Here is an 18,317-nt window from a genome sequence, read left to right on the forward strand (position 1 = left end):
TAAAACATTTCACATTTAAATTGGATATGGAGTCAGTTTATAATTTGTGTAATTACTAAACAGGCCAGTAGATGGCAGTCGCATAACGAGCCATAGAAAGGTTTCCCTTAAATATCCGCGAAGAAAAACATGTTGGGTGCAAACATGGCGTCTGTTGTGTATTGGTGTATGTCTCGGAACACTCCTCCGAGAAGGTAACAGCGGCGACGTCGCGGTGCTGTGGACGCTAGCCAGGATCGCAGAGGTGTCCTCGACGTGGAGGCTGCCGTAATGGAATACGACGTGGCGCGCAGGGTGCCGTGTCCCCCCAGGAGGATGTCCTCGGAGTTTGGCGCTAACGTTAGCCTGCAAGATGGCGAGCTGAATGTGGTCCATCCCACCAGGGAGACCAGGGAGACACCCGGAGGGCCACGGGCTCGGAGGACGCAGAGGAGCAACTCCATGTCTCAAGTCGTCCACCAACGACACATGCCCATGGAACCAGGCAAGTTTCACATCCCCCGGAAGTCCAAGGAGAATAAAGGTGAGTTAAAAGACACTTCCTTGTTCGAACTTTGTTGGCTTTACAAGTCCGACATTAACTCTTCACATTGATTACTATTGTTATATAGTTTTATTGTGTTATATAGTTTTGTTTTTATTTAAATTATTCCACAAATTAAAATACTTAAACAGAAAAACATACCACCCAAATAGCTGTTAGCTAGCGTGCAAGTTAGCGACGATTAGCCTGTTGGGGGTTTCATATCCGGATAACATTTATTTGATGCTAAAATGACTTTAATAATTCCGGTTGGTGAATTAATATTATGAATGATCTTCATGTCAACTTTATTGTTTATGTTACCAAGGCAGCGGAAACTCCTCCCTTGTCGCTGCCGCTACGTGTGTACATGTAAGGCACTGGCAAAATAACATCAAAAGACTAACAGAATATCATATCAAATGTATTTATATTTAGATACAGACCAAAAAAAAGATTTGCGAATGAGCATATTTTAGTTTGAATAAATTGTATTAACAAAAAAAACAGAAATCTCAGCCTTCAGTCCAATCAATAATAAGAAACAAAGTGGCAATAATGTGCCCAAGCAAAACATTGTATTAAATATATAACACTATATGCTACATGGATGCAATGAAAATGCACTAAATGCTGAAAAAGTAAACAATCCCATGCTGAAAATATCATAACAATAGTAAGCATCCAATTTCCCAGCATGAGCATAGTGTTGTGAACACTCCAGGTTGGTAACAAAGGGGCAACATTTAAAAGTTACAAGTGAGAACAATGCATCTATTGTGTGTTTTGTCTCTTCTCCCGCTATTTATCCATAGTTTATCTGTGTGTGTGTTATGTGAGAGTGTGTGTCTGTCAAAAAGGATATGACACAGTTTCTATTGATGATATAATAATATGACTTCTTTGTTTTGATTAATATTGGTCCTGTTTTTAGTCCGGGGATAAAGGGTTGTTGACGAAAACCATTAACCTTTAAACACTGCTTTGACTCCCAGGAAAAAACGCTACTAATGCGATATATATTATTTTTTTTAAACATTAATTTCATTGTGCAAAAACATGAATTGCTGCTAATTTTTCACATTTGTGATTTATCGATAGATAGACTTCCTTTATTGTCATTGCACAAAAACACAGCAGTAGTTACCGGGCTCCTGTATAATACCAGAGACAAAAGAAGATAATAATAATAATATGGTAATGGTTTAAATTTCATTTGAACATGCATCGGGTTACAATTGAATGCATCACATAATCAGTTCACAGTTCCACATGTCCAAAAGGAGTAGGAAGAAGCAAAGCTTATTAAATCCTACCCCTCCATTTGGTACTTTTACAATCAGTAACTGTTACATTTGTTCACTTCCTGCTTTCCTAATATAGTTTTTTTTGTTTTTTATTTATTTTTTTATTTTATTTTTTGTCACGTACCGAAGTACAAGGTGATATGAGCATCCAATGCCATAATGGGTACCATAGTAAGTGTCAATATAGTGATATATATAGCACATCATGACTGGTTCAAGACTCTTCATCCTTGTATTTAGCAAACATCAACTGCTTGTATTGTTTCTTGAATTGGCTCATCGTTGTGCATTGTTTGAGTTCCTTACTCAATCCATTATTATTCTAATAATAATATGGAGAATAAATAGATGACACCGAACATAAACAACATAATGTAAGTCTAACATCCTATTCTACTTCACAAAGTTAAAGGGATAGTTGTATGAGATCCCCATCAGCAGTATAGTCCATCAACAGTGACTTGGTCCAGTGAGCCCAGTTCTGATTGGATGTCATTGATAAGAAATGTAGTTCCGGTTAGTTATTGGAGTTACATATGTAAAGATTAATACAGTTGCATGGCGAAAATGCCTCCTCGAAAACGAAATTGCTCGGCTGTCGATGGACTCCATTGCTGATGGGGATGTCATACGACGTCATGTCAAAAAATCTTTGTATACTTTGTTCTGCTTGGAGACTGTAAATAACAATAAAATAACAATAAAAATAAAGCGAGTCTTATGTCATCGTGTCATTCTTGCAGCCTTGTTGAAGCACATCTCCACTGAGTCGCGGGAGTACGATGATGTCATGAGCATCCTGACCTCCAGCTACATCGATAGCGCATCCGGTGGCTGCTTCACCTACACCTGTCCCCGCCTGGTCCACAGTGAGCAGCTGGAGAAAGAGGTGTGCCTTTTTTTTTCCTTTTCTTCACTTTTCTTCTCTATGTGATGTCTTTTGTAGAGCAAATGTGTGTAAAAGGCTTCCGGGAAGTCAATAAATGGAGGTTGTTTTTGTATTTTATTTAAAATCATATCTTTCTCTTTAGTTTGTCTTCATTTTAAAATTGTGAATGACGCTGTTTGTCAGTTTGTGGAGAAGAGGAGGGAGATGAAGGCTGAGGGGAGGACCGAAAAAGAGCTAGAGGAGAGCTACTGCTTCCTCTTGACAGAAGAGGCAAAGGTGAGCTTTGTTTTGTAAAAAAAAAAAAAGCTAAAATAGCATCAATTGTCATAGGAAGAAGAGCAATAAAGTTTTTTTAAAAAAATGATTATTTATATTTTAGGTGCTCTGGCTCTGTGAAAAAGGCCTGACTGTGGGTCACACCTGGCTCTCTCTTCTGGGAGACACAAATAAAGGTAGGAGTGATACCTCTGCTGGGGGGAACGCTAGTGTACGACTTTACTTTTTATATGCTGCAATGTGGGCTGCACGGCGGATGAGCGGTTAGCGCGCAGGAGACCCAAGTTCAATTCCACCCTCGGCTATCTCTGTGTGGAGTTTGCATGTTCTCGCCGTGCATGCGTGGGTTTTCTCCAAGTACTCCGGTTTCCTCCCACATTCCAAAAACATGCTAGGTTAATTGCCGACTCCAAATTGTCCATAGGTATGAATGTGAGTGTGAATGGTTGTTTGTCTATATGTGCCCTGTGATTGGCTGGCAAACCAGTCCAGGGTGTACCCCGCCTCTCGCCTGAAGACAGCTGGGATAGGCTCTAGCATGTCCAACATGATAGAGTGAAAAGAAGTTTCTCCTATTGCGTGTGGAAGTGGTACGATTTTGGCTTTTTTGTTTTGTCTTTGGGCTGCATGGCGGTCGAGTGGTTACCGCGCAGACCTCACAGCTAGGAGACCACGGTTCAGTTCCACCCTCGGTCATCTCTGTGTGGAGTTTGCATGTTCTCCCTGTGCATGTGTGGGTTTTCTCCGGGTACTCCGGTTTCCTCCCACATTCCAAAAACATGCTAGGTTAATTAGCGACTCCAAATTGTCCATAGGTATGAATGTGAGTGTGAATGGTTGTTTGTCTATATGTGCCCTGTGATTGGCTGGCCACCAGTCCAGGGTGTAGAAGACAGCTGGGATAGGCTCCAGCACCTCCGCGACTCTTGTGAGGATAAGTGGTAGAAAATTACCATTCTGGCATTCTAAAACATGCTGTTTCTCTATGTAAGTTTTTCCGTAATGTTACTGTAAGTCTTTATTCATGTGTGTGTGTCTAGGAGTGTATTTGTGCAGGTACTCAGACCTGCTCCAAGTACATCCGCTCACCCCGGGAGCCAAAGGCGAGCTCCTCATCTTCAAAGTAATGAAGGTAAAGTGTCCCAACTCCTGGTCACCCATTGTGACACCGCATGGCGTCTTGAAGGTATGAGAGGTGTACGGACGCCATAGCCTGCATTTTGATGGTTGCGTTGTTGTGTTTTCAGGGCAAAGTGAAGAGCATCTATGACATGAAGAAGGTGATGGATCCCACGCCTCGCTTTGACAGCCACCTCCCCAAGAACGCCAGCAACGTCACATCCGTCACTTCCTTTCGCGCCTTTGAGTTCACACAGGTAAACAATAAACATTTAACGACCGCTTTAACGACCTCATTGTTGTTGGAGACGATCAGAAGGCAGAAGGTTGTGAAGTTGTTGACATTATGAATCTTTTATTTTCAGCAATACTTTTACGAGTATGCTTTTGATGAACTACGACAGCGACCTCGCCAAGTCTGCCCTTATGCCGTGGTCTCCATGCAGTTTCAAGGAAAAGTCTCTCTACTTCCCAGCATTCCTTTGGCCCCCGTCAGGTACAGCACCCCATCAATACAATGATTGATATACTATATTGGATGTGCTCGTCAACATATAGATTAATAAACACCATTATGTACCAGTGAAGTATCCAGACTAAAAGATGCAGTACATGAAAAACACAACACTTTATTTACTTTTTTTTTTTTTACACTTTATCACATATTTTTTGCTGGGTTTTTAGGGATCCTCCAGTGTGTGCATTTCTAAAACAGTACAATGTGTGAGTAGTGGGGGTGTCACATGATCTTGTGTGAAAATGTGGCGATATTTGTCAATTCAAGAAAAGCTGTGTCGCCACAACAGGGCAGCCAGAAGCCAATTAACATTGTGAGCTATAATATTGCTAATTACAGTGTGCCAGGCATTATTGGATCTGCTTTACACACACTATTAACTAGATTATTAATTAGAAATCAAGAGACAGCTTGCATTGACAAAATAAAACATTCTTTAGTTGGGACTCGTATGTCAAGGTACCACTGTATACGTTTGCGGAAGAAATTCAAAAAATGCCATCTCTTGTAAAAAATATACACAATTTGGAAACATGGTTCATCAGAGTGAGAAGTGTTTTATTGACACGGTTGTGTGTTTCTTGCACAGGCAGAACAGCCGACCGGCGGAGGCGAGTCAAGGTGACAAGTCTGCAATGTTGGCCATTCATAAACTAGATTTTTTTTTTTGACAACAAGACGTTTGTCTCGTCTCTCAGAGGGAACTCACTTCACTGTGTGGAGCGGCGATTTGGTGCACAGCGACGAGACCATCTTCCAGATCTCCCTCCGTTCCACCGCGCTGCCCTTCCTCCCCCACAAACTGTGAGTACGCATCCCTCCAGTGGCCTTAATAATTTTATATTTTTTATAGATTTTTTTGGGGGATTTTTTTTTTTTTACAAAAAAAAACTCTGACAAATTTCATATAATAGGTCAAAAGCAGGCTAATAAGCAAGCCAATAAGGGGCTTCTCCCCCCTAAAATGTTCTTAAGCCCCCCCTAAATAATTAGATATTTTTATTGATTTTTTTTTATTGATTTTTTTTTTTACTAAATAATCTCTGACAAATTTTATATAATAGAGCAAAAGCAGGCTAATAAGCAAGCCAATAAGGGGCTCCAGCCCCTCTAAAATGTTCTTAAGCCCCCCCTAAATAATTACATATTTTGCATTGATTTTTTAAATTTTTATTGATTTTTTTTTATTTTTTACAAAAAAATATCTGACAAATTTTATATAATAGAGCAAAAGCAGGCTAGTAAGCAAGCCAATAAGGGGCTCCAGCCCCTCTAAAATGTTCTTAAGCCACCCTAAATAATTAGATATTTTTATTGATTTTGTATTATTTTTTTTATTGATTTTTAAAATATTTTTTTACAAAAAAATCTCTGACAAATGTCATATAATAGAGCAAAAGCAGTGTAATAAGCAAGCCAATAAGGGACTCCAGCGCCTCTAAAATGTTCTTAAGCCCTCCTAAATAATTAGATATTTTTATTAATTTTTTATTTTTTTTATTGATTTTTTAAATATTTTTTTACTAAAAAATCTCTGACAAATTTCATATAATAGAGCAAAAGCATGTTAATAAGCAAGCCAATAAGGGACTCCAGCGCCTCTAAAATGTTCTTAAGCCCCCCTAAATAATTACATATTTTGTATTGATTTAAAAAAAAAAATGTATTGATTTTTTTTTTTTACAAAACAATCTCTGACAAATTTTATATAATAGGGCAAAAGCAGGCTAATAAGCAAGCCAATAAGCAGGCTAATACTAGCCTACTACTAGTAGTAGTAGTAGTAATAATCAGAAGAAGAATTATATGTATAATATATGTATATAATATAATATATGTATATGTATAATTGTATAATTACAATTATATGTAATTATGATATAACTGATCACTGTCCACTGGACAGAATGGTTGCAGAGCTTGAGCAGCGGTTTTGCAGTGTAGATTGTGTGTACTTGTGTACATTTAATGGTGGCCTAAAACTATTGAGAAACTATTGTCATTAAAATGCGACATGACTTGTCTCCCTCAGACCGGAGAGGCTGGAAATGCGTTTCTTGATGAGGCTGGACAAGGTGACAAAGCTCCTCTCAGCGCAGCTCTTCTCCTGCAATCTCTACAGCAGCAGCAAAGAAGGTGAAGCCGCGTGCAACCAAAGGGTGCAGCACCAATTTCATGTCGGATCCTTTCTGACCCATCTTGATACTGTGTGTGTGTGTTACGTAGTGGTGAGTCACGGCTACCACTGCAGCCTGCTGGAGGCGGTTGACAGAAGTCGCTCGACAAGCGGCGTCACCACACTGCTGCAGGAGCTTGAAGTCAAAAGATCGGTGGGTGTCCTGGATTGCGATGTTTAGTGGTCATTAGGGCTGGGCATTGGAACCGGTTCTGATATTCCGATTCTCACGGAATCATTCATTATTTTTAACTTTTGGTGCCTATTTCGGTGGCACCGGCGTCATAACACCAAACAAGAAGACGTGGCAAGAAGCCCTTTTGTGTTCATGCTAGTTGGCTGATATTGTGACAAAATAGGATTGTGCACCATTCATTCATTTTCTACTGCTTTTTCGCGGGGGGTGCTGGAGCCTATCCCAGCTGTCTTTGGGCGAGAGGCGGTGTACACCCTGGACTGGTGGCCAGCCAATCACAGGGCACATATAGACAAACAACCATTCACACTCACATTCATACCTATGGACAATTTGGAGTCGCCAATTAACCTAGCATGTTTTTGGAATGTGGGAGAAAACCGGAGTACCCGGAGAAAACGCACACATGCACGGGGAGAACATGCAAACTCCACACAGAGATGGCCGAGGGTGGAATTGAACCCTGGTCTTCTAGCTGTGAGGTCTGCGCGCTAGCCACTAGACCACCGTGCCGCCCGCTTGTGCACCACTCACCTCCAGATTCACGGTTTATGACGCACTACACCGGAATTTTCACACGTTTTTTTCAACCAATCAGGTTAGCAAAACAATAAATCACAGCAATCTTATGCCGACACTGAAGCAGGAATACGTTTTATAAGTCATTCATAAAAAGGTCTTATCATGAAAACAAAACATGAAGACATTCAGACATTTCCATTCAAGATCTTTGGTTAGCACCGTCATTTCAACCATGCTAATTTTTAATGACCCTACCTCTGAAAACAATCGAGAATCGCTCAAATTCAAACAACCCAACCCTACATGCCATGTTGTTGTTTGTGTGTATTTACTAAAATAAGGACGTGTAAAGTGATCAATGGTGTATCCTCGGTCCAATCAGGTTCTTGTGACCCCGCTGACCGAGCGAGGCTTCCTCTTCTTGCTGTCCAGTGTCCAGATGGCCACACCCCCTGGTAGGAAATGGGAAATGGTGGTGAATGAAGAATAGAGCACTAACATGTTTTTTCTGTCTGTTTTAATGTAATGGTAATGGTTTAATTTCATTTGAACATGCAATCAGATTACAATTGAATGCATCACATAATCAGTTCACAGTTCCACATGTCCAAAAGGAGTAGGAAGAAGCAAAGCTTATTAAATCCTACCCCTCCATCTGGTACTTTTACAATCAGTAACTCTTACATTTGTTCACTTCCTGCTTTCCTAATATAGTTTAAGGTTTTTTTGTTTTTTGTTTTTTTTTTTTTCATTTTAAACCAATATGCTTGTGTGTTTAGAGAGAGAAGAGGGTTGGAAGAGGTGTCTTCAGGCCTTGTTTGTCTTCCCCGAAAGCAGAGATGTTGCCAAATCCAGTGAGTAACACTAGGACATTTACATATTTTCTTTGCTTTAATCATTTTTTTATATTAAATAATGACAACAGTAAATACAATGGATGTTTTTGTTGTTTTTTTTAGCATCCAGCAATGCGTCCTCCTTTGATGTTCCATGTTCACCTGGTGACAAGGTGATGCCAGGTCTGAAGCACTTCATCCCGGCCCTGCATCATGCCCTCATCAAGGCCCGTGCCAATCCTACTGTGGAGCTCTCAGCAGGCGTGGAACAGCATGCTCAGGAATACTTGATCGGCCAGAAGGAGGGGAAGGTACACTTAAAAAAACCCCAAAAGAGCGCATGTCATGTAGACTGTCTTCACTTCTTACATCTGATCCTTCCATCTGTGCACTCCAGGTGCGCCTGCACTCCATGGGTACGTACGACGTAAACGAGGACAAGAGGACAACGCCGTTTCCTGTTCCCAAACAACACCAGCTCAACGTTGAGGGATGCATGCGCTCCTACCTGCACAGCCCTAACTGCTACCAGCTGTCTGTTGGCCGGGCGAGGAAGATGGTGGAGATGCATTGTGCCCACATGACGCTACAGAAGGCGAGGGCCAAACAAGATGTGGCTGGCAGCAAACCTCCCAAGGTGAAAATGCTGATTTCAACATAATCTATTTTGTAAAATCCTTCATATTTATATATTAATGTCACTTTTGGACCCTCAGATGCAGCAGCTGATGGACATGGTTTTGACCTGCAAGAGGAATGCCGAGAATGAAGTGAGGCGGGAAGAAGGAGGAAAAGTTGGCGAGTTGAAAAGTCCAGCAAGAAAAAGGAGAACGGAGCAGAAAATAGCAGAGCGGACGCTTGCATATTTGAGGGCGTTGCAGGAGCGGTCAGGATGGGACAAGGTTCCAGGTGAGGTGATGCCACAGAGTGGCACAGTGCCAACAGTGGATGGATGCGGAAATATGATCTGCAAAGTCAATCATAACAATCTAAGGTGAATTCATTTCTTTGTTGTCTTTGCCTTGCAGGAGAAGTTGGTCAAGCGTCGCCACCCCCGGGCTCTCTCCCGTATGTCATCCAGTCGCTGGGGCTGATGGGCGTGGATTTGCAGGATGACGGATCAGAGCTCGCCGCCAGACTTCGCAAGCTGCTGACAGGTGAGTGGAGAACAAGATTAACTCTTCAACTTCATTCTTCTATTAGGGGCCGAGTGGTCTTTGTTGCTTCATTTCCTGAGGTAAAGTTCACACTTACCGTATTTTCTGGGCTATAAGTCACTCCGGAGTATAAGTCCCACAGGGCCTGAAAAAAACATACATAAGTCGCATTTTTTGCGGGTAATTTATTTTCCAAACTACTTGACCGTAAACCGTATTTTCTGGATTTTCTATGTATTTTTAATGCATTTTTAAAAAACGTATTTTCTGGATTTTCTATGTATTTTTGTATTTTTTTTGTATGTATTTTTTTGTATGTATTTTATTTTAACATATTTTCTATGCCAGAAATGCATAATTATGTAGAAAAAAAACATACATAAGTCGCACTGGAGTATAAGTCGCTTTTTTTGCTGGTAATTTATTTTCCAAACTACTTGACCGTAAACCGTATTTTCTGGATTTTCTATGTTTTTTGTGTTTTTTTTTTTTATGTATTTTTTAAAACCGGATTTTCTATGTATTTTTGTATTTTTTTATGTATTTTATTTTAACATATTTTCTATGCCAGAAATGCATAATTGTGTAGAAAAAAACATACATACGTCGCACTGGACTATAAGTCGCATTTTTTGCTGGTAATTTATTTTACAAACTACTTGACCGTAAACCGTATTTTCTGGATTTTCTATGTTTTTTGTGTTTTTTTAATGTATTTTTTAAACCGTATTTTTTGGATTTTCTATGTATTTTTGTATTTTTTTTAATGTATTTTTTAAACCGTATTTTCTGGATTTTCTATGTGTTTTTGTAATTTTTTTTTGTATGTGTTTTATTTTAACATATTTTCTATGCCAGTAATGCATAATTATGTAGAAAAAAACATACATAAGTCGCACTGGAGTATAAGTGGCATTTTTTGCAGGTAATTTATTTTAACTATTTGACCAAAACAGACATTACGTCCTCTTGGAAGGCAAGTTCTAACAATAAAAGAATAGAGAACAGGCTGAATAGGTGTAAGATATGCTAACACAATGCTTATTCAGCTACACAAAAAATAAACATGAACAGAAAAGGTGTCCAGTCTTTATGTAACATAAACACTTTTTTTCCATTTATAAGTCGCTCTGGAGTATAAGTCGCAGGAACAGCCAACCTATGAAAAAAAGTGCGTCTTATAGTTATAGTGTGTGTATGTGTGATTTCTGACAGGTCTCAAGCACGCTGCCAGGGGAGTGGCTACTAGAGTTCACACTGGCGGTCTGGAGGAGATGCAGGGAGAGTCGTCTCCCTTTGACAGGCTGGCCGCCAAGCTGGGACTACCGACCAACTGTGACATCGACCTGAGGAAGCAGGACGATCTGGAGGTCTGAGAGAGCACGCTCGTCCCAAATGATGCCAGGCCTTTTTAAAGCCGCAATGAGAGAGTTAAAAATGAGTTAAATTGTGTGTCTTTGTGTGTGTGCAGGATCAGACAGCAGGCAGTGTGAGCAGTCTGGAGGGATTCAGTCCCAGCGGGGACACTTATCACCACGGAGGAGGAGTTTTGGGAAAGAGTACAGGAGGGTATGAGGATGATGAGGATGAGTGGGAGATCCCGTGGGTGCTCACCCCCATTACGGGTTAGTCTTGCTTATTTACGCACGCACACATTTGGCGATTCTTAATACAATATATAATAAAATATGTGCTGCATTTGTGTACCTCATGCTCTTCTTTTCTATAAAAATAAAATAAAAAAATGAATATAAGAAATCATGTCTGCAGGCCTCTGTTCGGAGAGATACACCCGTAGGGAAAGAAACCTCCCCGATGACCCCCGCTTTCACCACGTCGCCATGGACAACCAGCCAGACAACCACACCCCATGTCCTGGGTTCGGGCCTGCTCGGAGCCCCTCACCTGAATGCATCCCACCTCCCTCCCCCGAGCCCAGCCCTCCCTTGTGCCTCGAACCCCATCACCCACTCTCTCCCTCGAGGCGCCCAACAGAGGAACCCTCCCGCTTCGACTCCCCTGCCGGGGGCGTGTCACATCGCATCAGTTCCCTCCCCCTGCCTCCTCTGAGTTGGTCGCCACTGAAGCTCAACGGTCAAAATAATACAGAAGAGCAGCGGTTTGCTTCCGCCCCCCCCAGGGAGTGTGCAGGTTTGTAACCTTGTAGAGTGCATGGTAGATAGATGTGAGAAGAATGAACCACCACATGTCAAATTAATGTCTTTTCACCCACTGCAGGAAGCTCCAAGACCACAGAACACAAGAGCAAAGAAGAGATGGACATCTCGTCCATTAAACCATCGATTCCGCCATCATTCGAGAGCCTGACGAGCCCCACAGAGCGACGGGAGCACAACACAGGAGAAGAAATAGGAGAAGTTAAGGAGGTACACCTCTCCACGGAGGGCAAACAATCACATCTGGATGTTAAACTACAAAAGGAAGACATAATGGATGTGGTTGACTTGACTGAAAGTCCACCAGGGGGGCACATGAACAGCGAACGTGCGATGACGCAAGGCCCGCCCATCTCCTCGCCGTTTGCCCGTTCGCTCGAAGCCATCAACAAAATCTTTGACAAACATCTCCTCCATTTCTGCTCCGACTTGCAGCTCCTCCTTCAGACGGAGAGCATTCAATGCAGCCTTCCTCAGACTTCCAGCGCACCTCCAACCCCAACCCAGAACACCCTCCCGTTCATCGTTGTGGCCCCCTTTTCACAGTACGTGTCCCTGTACCACCCTTCCCCCCCGGTCCAGCGCTACGTGAGCTCACTCCAGGACGGCATCAGCAGCATGTTAAGAGACTATAACAACGAAGGAACTGAACCCGAGGCTGCTCTGGCAAGCACGGTGAGCGCCTTCGTCTCGAGTATCAGAGCAGCTAATACCCGAGGGGACGAGGACGTGACGGCGTCAGGGGAACCGACACCCCATAACGTCCACGCTCTCGACACTCAAAGAACAACGTTGTCCAAAGAAAGCGAGGTTCGGTCAGCAGAAACGCCCGGCGGACAGTTTTCTGATCCGCCAAACCGAAGTCCCCCACCTGGCGACTTCTCTGCAGCTGAAACTACCTCTTCTTCGGTGGCCGCCCCCCACGCTCATAGACCCCCTCAGACCACATCCACTTCACACGTCGACCTTTCTGTACCTCCTAGCACTCAGTTGATCAGCGTCTCGACGTCCTCACTGGAGCCTCCTCCGCAAGTTGGCAGGCAGGACTCCAGCTCGGAAACCCTTCACCAGGCGTCAGCTCTCAGCTCCGTGATCAGGCAGCTGAAGCCCGAGCTGTTGAACAACCTATGCGAGATCATCAAGGATGTCCAGAGGAGCTCCACGCTGCAGTTTTACGTCCACAGCAGCCAGCCTGACGACCAGCTGAGCCAAGACATCAAGGTAATGCCATGACTGAATTTATGTGAACTGTACTGATTAATTAATGAATTAATTAATCATAGTGACACCGCCAGCTTGCTACTTTCGAGTGAACCTAACTTGCGTGGGAATTTTCATTCGTACGTGTGTTCTTGTTGTAGGAATACCTCTCGGAGCAGGGTCACATGGAGCAGAATCCTGTTGCCTTCCTGAAACAGGAAGTCTCAGACTGCAAACTTCTGGTGGTCATTCTGAACAAAGACATAGAGGAGCATATACACCAGGTACTAATTATATCATATATATATATTATATATTTACACCACTGCACTATTACAATGTATTTGCTGATATGTCATTCCTGATATGTCTCCTCGTCAGATCCCAGGCCTGGTCTCGCTCAAACAGCACCAGTCGGTGGCCTTTTTGGGAGTCAACACCGTGGATGACATGAGGAACAATACATACGAGGAGCTCTTCGTGTGCGGCGGTTGCGTCATCCCCGAGGACCTCATCCTCAACCCGGACCTCGTCCCTCCGAGTAGGTCACATCATCAGACAGCTTTTTGTTCCACAAAGGATTGTTGATGTGTTGATCGGTGATGTTCTGCAGATCAACTGGCTGCACTGCTGACGCTCCTGGATCAGCGGAATTCTCCGGAAAATGTCTGGAGATGGATGATTCATAGCAAACCCCTCAAGAAACTGAAAGAGCAAGCCAGGTACTTATTGGTACACCCTGGACTGGTCGCCAACCAATCACAGGGCACATATAGACAAACAACCATTCACACTCACATTCATACCTATGGACAATTTGGAGTCGCTAATTAACCTAGCATGTTTTTGGAATGTGGGAGGAAACCGGAGTACCCGGAGAAAACCCACGCATGCACGGGGAGAACATGCAAACTCCACACAGAGATGGCCGAGGGTGGAATTGAACCCTGGTCTCCTAGCTGTGAGGTCTGCACGCTAACCACACGACCGTCGTGCAGCCCGGAGTGTGTGGCTTTGAAAAATACATTTTTACGTTTACGTTTGTTTACTTCCCAGGTTCAGGCGAGACGCCGCCAGCTTATTGGACATCCTTATAAGCTACCAGAAGCAACAGATTGTGGAGTTCCTTCCGCCTCATCACTGCGACCAGATGAACCAGCAGTCACCCGACCTGGACTGCCTGATAAGACATCAAGCCCAAAACACTCGCTTCCGACACACCATCTTCCTGACTGGTAATAAGCTCCAAACCTGAAGAAGCGCTCGAGCGTTGACTCAGGCGGTGACGTTCCTTTTTCTCTCTTCTTCTCAGTGCATTGCTTGGACTTCATGAAGTATTCCAAAAGTGGGATCATAGCAGCTGGTGTGGCGGAGTTGCTGGGCAACTTTAGTGCGCTGCTCGGTCACCATGACGATGTGGACAAACAGCCGATCAAAGAGGACCAGCAGTCATCCAAAGGTTAGTGACCGAAAAACACATACATGACTTACATGTACAATTAAACTTGTATGATAATAACGCAGTATGCTTTGTAGTATTTTATTTTTTTTGTGAAGTTCCAGTCAGTCTACTCTAACTTCAAAGTTTGAACATTTTTTACAAATAATGTCAATAGAAACCATCTGTACCAGGGTCAGACTGCCATGTGTGGTAGCATACAAAAATGGCCGCACGGTTAACAAGTGGTTGGCATGTAGGCCACACAGTCAGGAGATCAGGAAGACCTGGGTTCGATTCTCCACTTGTGCATCACCGTCTGGAGTTTGCATGTTCTCCCCGTGCATGTGTGGGTTTTCTCCGGGTACTCCGGTTTCCTCCCACATTCCAAAAATATGCTAGGTTAATTAGCGACTCCAAATTGTCCATAGGTATGAATGTGAGTGTGAATGGTTGTTTGACTATATGTGCCCTGTGATTGGCTGGCCACCAGTCCAGGGTGTACCCCGCCTCTCGCCCGAAGACAGCTGGGATAGGCTCCAGCATGTCCAACATGATAGAGTGAAAAGAAGTTCTCCTCCTATTGCGTGTGGAAGTGGTACCCCACCTCTCGCCCGAAGTTAGCTGAATCCAAGGTCATGTAGTCCCACACACAACATCCAGCAGTGGATACAGAAAGGAAGTGCCATCCAGTCTTGGTCGTGTTGTTGCCACTATTAACATCAACCGCAGTTCCGTTCAGTGAGCTAGCTAGTCGCCAATTAACCTAGCATGTTTTTGGAATGTTGGAGGAAACCGAAGTACCCGGAGAAAACCCACGCATGCACAGGGAGAACATGCAAACTCCACACAGAGATGGCAGAGGGTGGGATTGAGCTCAGGTTTCCTAGCTGTGAGGTCTGCGCGCTAACCACTCGACCGCCGTGCAGCCTGGTCTACATATGCCGATAAATGCGTTTCAAATGCCAACAGTTGATGTCACGAAGGGTTGACAACCCTCGTCAGTTCCAATTATACGCCGAGCTCCTCGTCCTTGGACTTAACATTTACCATTTTGTTTTTTATAACAACAAGATAGTTAGTTTGGAGCTCGTTTTTTCCTATTATGTCCATTCATCCACCCATTGTCATTATACTCAGTATGTCTTGTCCTCCAAACACTATTGATGTAAATGAATTGAAAAACGTGAATGATTCTTCTCTGTCTTCAGGTACCTTGGGGCAGCTGCCTCGTGACCACGATGACAACGTGAACGCCGGCGATCCGACCGGACGTGTCAGCCAACAGCCCGATTCCGGCGTCTCTCACACGCCGGACCAGCTGGTCCCGGAGGCCTCCTTCCAGGACGGCGAGGCCCGGCACTCGGACAAAGATCTGCACATGTTACAGATGGCCATCTCACATCTGCGTGCCAAGAGGCAGCAGGAGTGCATGGACGCCGAGGCCGACACGGGGGGGTCGCCTGCGGGAGTGCCGGCAAAAAAGCAAGCTCTCTGGAAAAGCGACGACTCCGCCGAGTTCTGCTCGTCTACGCTGACGTCCGGTCAGAACACAGCTGCAGACTCCGGCGAGGACGCAACCGAAGAAAAACCGGATCAGTGTGGACGCATTTCCACGGACGTCGTCTCCAGTTTGGACTCCTGTCCTGTCGAGGGCGACACGTTGAGGTCAGTAAACTCGATCACATTTTTAATTCCCCTTTTCCACTGCACGGTCAATACGCGGTAATCATTGGTAAAAGCAAGGTACTTTTTGTAGTACCGCCATATAATAATGCAAATTTTTGTATTGTATTGTATTGTAATATTTTAAGTATATTCATCGTGGTAACACATGCATACATCACCTTACCGTGGATTGCTTCAGTATTGTACTCCATAGTCTCCACTTTGATGCAGCACTGCCCTCAGTCTCCTCTTGGATAGAAGTCCTTGCCAGTCCTTTACTGTAGCTAGCTAGCTAGCTGCCTGTATTATTTTGAAGTGTGAAGCTGAGCCGGGGGCTGCACGGCGGTCTAGTGGTTAGCGCGCAGACCTCACAGCTAGGAGACCAGGGTTCAATTCCACCCTGTGTGGAGTTTGCATGTTCTCCCCGTGCATGCGTGGGTTTTCTCCGGGTACTCCGGTTTCCTCCCACATTCCACAAAAAAAAAACATGCTAGGTTAATTGGTGACTCCAAATTGTCCATAGGTATGAATGTGAGTGTGAATGGTTGTTTGTCTATATGTGCCCTGTGATTGGCTGGCGACCAGTCCAGGGTGTACCCCGCCTCTCGCCCGAATACAGCTGGGATAGGCTCCAGCATGTCCAACATGATAGAGTGAAAAGAAGTTATCCTCCTATTGCGTGTGGAAGTGGTACGTTTTTGGCTTTTTTGTTTTGTCTTTTGGCTGCGTGGTGATCTAGCGGTTATCGTGCAGACCTCACAGCTAGGACACCAGGGTTCAATTCCACCCTCGGCAATCTCTGTGCGGAGTTTGCATGTTCTCCCCGTGCATGCGTGGGTTTTCTCCGGGTACTCCGGTTTCCTCCCACATTCCAAAAACATGCTAGGTTAATTGGCGACTCCAAATTGTCCATAGGTATGAATGTGAGTGTGAATGGTTGTTTGTCTATATGTGCCCTGTGATTGGCTGGCGACCAGTCCAGGTTGTACCCCGCCTCTCGCCCAAAGACAGCTGGGATAGGCTCCAGCACCCCCGCGACCCTCGTGAGGAAAAAGCGTACCGCGTGGTGTATTTCCTGTAAGTATGTACTACATATAAGCACATTTTTTTTTACTTGTGAACTTTCTCAGAGACGCATCCAGCACCAAGACGACATCAAGCGTCACCATGGTAACACAGCACCCGCAGAAGATCAACCCAGGCCCCCGTCACCCTCCGCCGCATCGCTGCCAGACTCCGTCCCATTCACAAGCGCCCCCTTACCGCCAGCGGCAGTGGAGTTCCGAGCAGCACCACCACCCTCACATCCTCCCTTCCCACTTGGACCTGCGATTGCCGCCATCATTCGAGGGTTCTTTGGGGGGAATGTGGCGCTGTCAGAGACAGCAGACCGGCACAGACTTTGGTGGACTACCAGGGGGGTACCGCTACCCTGCCAGACAGGGTCATAGCCGGAACTGGGGGTGGCACCGAGGAGGAGGAGGCGGAGGCGGCAGAGGCTTCAATGGGATGTAGGATGCTGGATTTATTGCAGACCTCCTGAAGTGACTTCTTCTCCACAAGATCTCCTGAATCCAGCATCGGACCACAGCACTTCTTAAAATGAACAAGAACATTGGAGCATTCCTCTAACGAGCCAGCCAATATATTAGTTTTTATAATTGACTTTGAAGGCAGTTTCTGATAGATTACCTCATAAGAAACGAAGAAGAAGCTTTTATGACCTAACCAGACACAGGAAGAGAAGGAGCTTTACTTTAGTCCCTCTCACACAAAGCCCAGTGTGCAAAATGGCTGTGTTCTCCAGGTTTGCCTCCGGGGGGGGGGGGGCACGGTGGGGGTGCAGCTCAGGTGCTAAAGAAGATCTCTCCCGTCCATTCGGATCTTCTTTTAAATGTAACAAAGTGACTACTTTGTGGCTCTATGCAGCTTCAAGTTCAAGTTCTTGAATGCACCACTGCCTCGACGGGTCTGTGGGCTCTTGACGTTCTTAAGATTCGTTTTTTTCGCAGCCACTTTGGTCCTGTTAATATTTCGTTGCTAACTTGACTAAAGGCGACACATACTTTTTCGTGAGGCGTTCCGTCTTCCAGAGGATGCCCGCTTGCGTGTTGTAAAAAATGTTTGTTTGTTTCCTTGGAAGTTATTTGAGTCTGTTATCGATTTTAACTTAAATATCATTTTTGGGTTTTTTTTAATGTTTTTTTTATTCTTATTAAAACGTGACTGAGTAAAGAAGTTATTTTGTAGTTTACTAAAAAATACTTTCTGTACAGTGAAAGCATTTTTTTAATATCAGTTTTCTTAATTTGGCAT

At 44.1% G+C, this 18,317-nt stretch overlaps 1 protein-coding gene across 2 annotated transcripts; it reads left to right on the forward strand.

The window, feature by feature from the left end:
* Nucleotides 1–129: 129 nt before the first annotated feature.
* On the forward strand, nt 130–18,259 carry tasora (transcription activation suppressor a). Of its 2 annotated transcripts, none has more exons than XM_078798764.1 (28): nt 130–523; nt 2,574–2,719; nt 2,903–2,995; nt 3,099–3,171; nt 4,036–4,127; nt 4,243–4,371; nt 4,480–4,610; nt 5,221–5,252; nt 5,330–5,435; nt 6,664–6,767; nt 6,858–6,961; nt 7,908–7,980; nt 8,305–8,379; nt 8,485–8,672; nt 8,759–8,998; nt 9,078–9,270; nt 9,390–9,518; nt 10,734–10,888; nt 10,990–11,143; nt 11,289–11,669; nt 11,757–12,916; nt 13,057–13,179; nt 13,277–13,436; nt 13,509–13,617; nt 13,952–14,130; nt 14,208–14,354; nt 15,545–16,001; nt 17,132–18,259. In XM_078798764.1, exons 1-28 carry the CDS (start codon nt 271–273, stop codon nt 17,514–17,516), a joined length of 5,571 nt encoding a protein of 1,856 aa, XP_078654890.1. In that variant the 5' UTR covers nt 130–270; the 3' UTR covers nt 17,517–18,259. The 2 variants fall into 2 exon arrangements, with proteins under 2 accessions (XP_078654890.1, XP_057910663.2); XM_058054680.2 differs by having other exon boundaries at nt 9,396–9,518.
* Nucleotides 18,260–18,317: the final 58 nt, after the last annotated feature.

Source organism: Doryrhamphus excisus, linkage group LG18 (assembly GCF_037039965.1).
Source record: "Doryrhamphus excisus strain RoL-2023G ecotype Guam linkage group LG18, RoL_Dexc_Guam_v1.1, whole genome shotgun sequence".
NCBI classification, from domain to species: Eukaryota; Metazoa; Chordata; class Actinopteri; order Syngnathiformes; family Syngnathidae; genus Doryrhamphus; species Doryrhamphus excisus.

What these genes read in the sequence shown, in the direction of transcription:
- tasora (XM_078798764.1), top strand. Translation starts at nt 271, where the DNA reads ATGGAATACGACGTGGCGCGCAGGGTGCCGTGTCCCCCCAGGAGGATG. An exon ending in AGCTGAGCCAAGACATCAAG is followed by an intron (nt 12,917 to 13,056) that starts GTAATGCCATGA and finishes TTCTTGTTGTAG; the next exon opens with GAATACCTCTCGGAGCAGGG. An exon ending in ACACACCATCTTCCTGACTG is followed by an intron (nt 14,131 to 14,207) that starts GTAATAAGCTCC and finishes TCTTCTTCTCAG; the next exon opens with TGCATTGCTTGGACTTCATG.